At 65.7% G+C, this 3,672-nt stretch overlaps 1 protein-coding gene across 4 annotated transcripts in view; it reads right to left on the bottom strand.

Moving 5' to 3' along the window:
- Positions 1-17: 17 nt before the first annotated feature.
- Positions 18-3,672, bottom strand: part of SLC5A10 (solute carrier family 5 member 10) — a 56,328-nt gene continuing 52,673 nt past the window's right edge. For 3 of the 4 annotated variants that reach the window (XM_060132904.1, XM_060132905.1, XM_060132906.1), the window contains 4 exons: positions 1,022-1,190; positions 700-915; positions 453-510; positions 18-336 (listed from right to left, as the gene is read on the bottom strand). In XM_060132904.1, the coding sequence (XP_059988887.1) occupies positions 230-336; positions 453-510; positions 700-915; positions 1,022-1,190 (550 nt within the window). In that variant the 3' untranslated portion in view covers positions 18-229. Of the gene's footprint in view, positions 337-452; positions 511-699; positions 916-1,021; positions 1,191-3,672 lie in introns of those variants that run through there. The other variant, XR_009537394.1, reaches the window with a different exon arrangement.

Genomic DNA, 3,672 nt, shown 5'->3' with positions numbered 1-3,672 from the left:
GAAGAGTAGAAGGACGCTCATCAGAAATCTCGTTTTCTTTCCAGTTACAACTACTGTTTTGGAAGCACCACACATTCTTTTTTCCCATTTCCTCCCTAATTTTTCAGAGCTCCTGCTTTGCGGGCTCAGCCAGCCCCTGGGCACTGACCTCCCCTGTGGCCACGAGGGGCGCCACCCTCCTCTGGGCCTCCGTACCCTTGGTGGGGAAGGGGGGCGTCCGGGGACGGTGTCAGGCGAAGTAGGCGTAGAAGAAGACGTTGACACACACAAGGAGGATGGCGTTGAAGCCACAGACGCGGGCCCAGAAAGCATGTTTCTGGGATGCTCGGGGGTCACCTGGAGGGGGTGGGAGGCGGGGACAGATGAGGGCCACAGGCTCCCACCCGGGGCCCTTGTCTCCAGCCCCGCCGTGGGTGGGAGTGAGAGGGAGCGCCTTAGGGTCACACACACACCTGTTTTGGCTCCCGAGGGCAGGTCCTGAGCCAGGGTCCACCAGGTAAGGTTCTCGATCTGCAGGGAAGGGTGAGGGTGAGGGCGAGGGTGGCGGGACGGGGGTGGGCCCAGACGGGATCAGGGGTCAGTGATGGCGAGAGGGCAGCCAAGTTCAAAAAGGGCCAGGAACCAGGGCCGGATGGGGTTACGGGTCAAGAGCTAGAAAATTCCTGAGTCGGAGAGGGTCAGGGGTCAGGCCAGGCTCACCTGGATGCCCTGGGGGGCTGGCGTCAGCAGGCTCCCAGCCACCACCACGGCCCCGCTGAGCACGAAGAGGGCCACGGCGAAGTGCAGGTAGTGGATGCTGTGCAGGACGGCAGGCCGGTCCTCGGGGTGGCCGCAGGGCGGGGCCGGGTGCAGGAACTCCAGCACCAGCCTGGTGGCACCCACCGCCAGCCCCGCCATCAGGCCCCAGAAGGCCCCCTGGGGGGAGGAGGCAGGGCAGCTGGGGCCTCGGGAGGAAGGCCAGGCTTCCCCCCGACCCAGGCACACAGGCAGTGGGGGAGATGTGCGCCCAGCCCCACCCCACCTGCTCGTTGGCCCGCCGCCAGAAGATGCCCAAGACGAAGACCGCGGTCACCGGGGGGGCCAGGGAGCTGGTCACCGACTGCATGTAGATGAAGAGCTGCCCACTGTTGGAGCCCTGCAGGACCGGGATCCAGGCCACGCTCACGCCGATGAGCACCACAGTGACCAGCCTGCGGGTGACAGCAGCGGGCCGTCCCTCGAGACCTCTCCTCAGCCCTGCCTCGCCTCCCACCGGTCCCTAAGGCTTGCTCTCCATCCGTCCCCTGCCGCTCCAGCTCCAGCCTCCTCCCTGGCCCCTGTCCACTCCTCCAGGGACGTGGCCGATCTTGCCCTCTCCAGACCCTTCCATGGCTCCCTGCCGCTGGCAGGAACCGCCCCTGACTCAGCCTGTGTTCTCACGCTCATCCCTGGGGTCTCACAGTGGCCCCCGTGGCCCCCCGGTTCTCCTGCCCACCTTCAAGGCACCGTCCCAACCTCTCTGTGCTTGCTGTCCATCTCCCACTCGCGGCGGCAGCAGCCTCATCCTGCTAGTTCACTGCTGCATCTCCCGGCACACAGTAGGTGCTCAATGCACATCCTTGACTGCACGAATGACCCCCTGCCCTCACATTCAGGCCAGACCGACCTCCCAGCGTTCCTCTAACCCTGGTGGGCCTTTGAAGGAGCCGTGGCCTCTGGTTGGCACCCCCCCCACCCCCTATAGCCCTAGGCTGTGGATTCACATCCACTACTGGGCGACCTCCAGCCGGAGTGCAAGGTTTGGAGCCCAGCGGTCTCAGCTGCGAAGCCCCTTCCCCGGCCCACCCTGCGTGGAATCCTCCTCTCAGCTCCTGCCTGCCTCCTGCTGGGCGTGCCCCCCCCCCGCCCCCGCAGCAGGGACACCCTTCACTCGTTCCTCCACGAGGCATTCATGAGGAGCCCACCAGAGAGCAGGGCGTGGCTTAGGGACCCAGACTTGGTGCTGAGCAGGCCTGGTCCCTGCCCAGCACCCAGAGTAGAGCAAAGAAAACAGATGAGCCTGTTCTCCTGTGCTCAGGGCTGTGCTGAAGGAGCCCAGAGGAAGCATCCAACCAGGAAGGCTTCCAGGAGGAGGCGACCCTGCAGCTTTGAAGGGGAGTGGAACCTGGCTAAGGGGACAGAGCTGGGGCGAGGAGTCCGTATGCCTCTCCCTGGCTGAGAGCCCCTCGGCTGTGTCCTGGGTCAGCTGGCCGCCCCTTACCCTCAGAGGTGGGTGATGCGTGAGACCCCCTGGAACCCCGGACAGCACAATAGGAATGACAGAGGCCGTGTGTGCAGCTGGGGCGGGCCCTCCTGCCTCCTGTCCTTCCCTTCCCTTCCACGCCAGAAGGAGAGGGTGGAGGAAGGAGGCACCCCCTTGATTAGGGCTAATTAACCCTCCGCCTGGCAGGCAGCCAGCGCTGCCCGCTTCAGAGGCACCGGCAGGCTCCACCCTGCCCTCCTCCAACAGGCCCCGCGTCCAACACCAGACTCAGCATCTCTTGTGGGGCTGGTCCTCTCCAGCCCGGCCTAGACTGGGGCCCTGGCCCTCTTACTGCCCTCTTGGGTTTGGTCTGATGACTCAGCCACCACCAGGCTGTCAGAGGGACCCCAAACCCAGAGGCTGTTCCTTCTGCCTGGAATGCCCTTCTCAACTCCTTCCCCAGCAAAACCCCCTTGTCCACCGAGGCCCAGCTCAAGACGCTCCTCCTCCAGGAAGTCTTCCTGACACCTTGCCCCCCCCACTCTGCCGTCAGGACGACTGGCCCCCTCCATTGCCCCTGGGCCGCAGCCATGGTCGCAGGGGAGCCCCTCAAGGGCTGGGGGGGCTCTGAGACCTCTCTGGGTCCCCTATGTTGCCCAGTTTGATGCAGGGTCCCAGGGAGGGCCAGCAGTAGTGGACTGAATAACAGAGAAGGGTGGACAGAAGGGGCTGCAGGGGAGGACCGGGGAGCGGGGCTGGGGGCTGGCAAAGATCGGGGCCCCAGGCATGAGGTGGTCACGGCCCCAGGCTCATGGTAGCTCCTCTGGCCCCCCCAACCTGAGGAGACCTGGGTGGGGGTTCCCCAGCATCCCCGTGATGGCCTCATCCCAGGCTCAGGGTGCCCTCTGCTGCCCTTTGCTCTGGGAGTCCCATCTCTCCTTGGACTGAGCTCCAAGGATCCAGAGCCCACACGGCTGGAAACACAGCCTGAACAGCGCTGTTGGGCAGGGAGCAGGCTGGAGGCGCTGGGGGCTGTCCTGGTGCTTCAAGACGGAGGCGTGGTAGGGCTAAGCCCTGGCCGCACACCCAGCACTGGGCCCTTTCCACCCCACCGACCTGGCAGCTGAGATAACTGGGGCCCAGAGAAGGTGAGCAGCCTGGCCCACATCACACAGCCGGGTGCCCACAGGCAGGCTGGCAGGGCCTGGGGCGGGCTTACCTGGGTGGAGGGGTGAGAAGGAGGGTCAAGGGTGCCCTGTGGGGGGCTGAGCTGGCCTAGAGGGAAGACCGGCTCAGGACTCTGGCTTCAGGTGGGAGCGGGAGGCTGGGAAGTAGCAGGCAGGGGACGTGGAGCCGCCAAGGGGGGACTGAGGCTACCAGTGTCCAGGCCAGGGGGCCGAGGCACACCCTGGGCGGCAGGAGGACGTCCGGGCCCCAGTTCCCGGGAAGGC

This window comes from Lagenorhynchus albirostris, chromosome 20, assembly GCF_949774975.1.
Source record: "Lagenorhynchus albirostris chromosome 20, mLagAlb1.1, whole genome shotgun sequence".
NCBI classification, from domain to species: domain Eukaryota; kingdom Metazoa; phylum Chordata; class Mammalia; order Artiodactyla; family Delphinidae; genus Lagenorhynchus; species Lagenorhynchus albirostris.
Note: the sequence above shows the minus strand (reverse complement) of the source record. Positions and strands in the feature narration are given on the sequence as shown.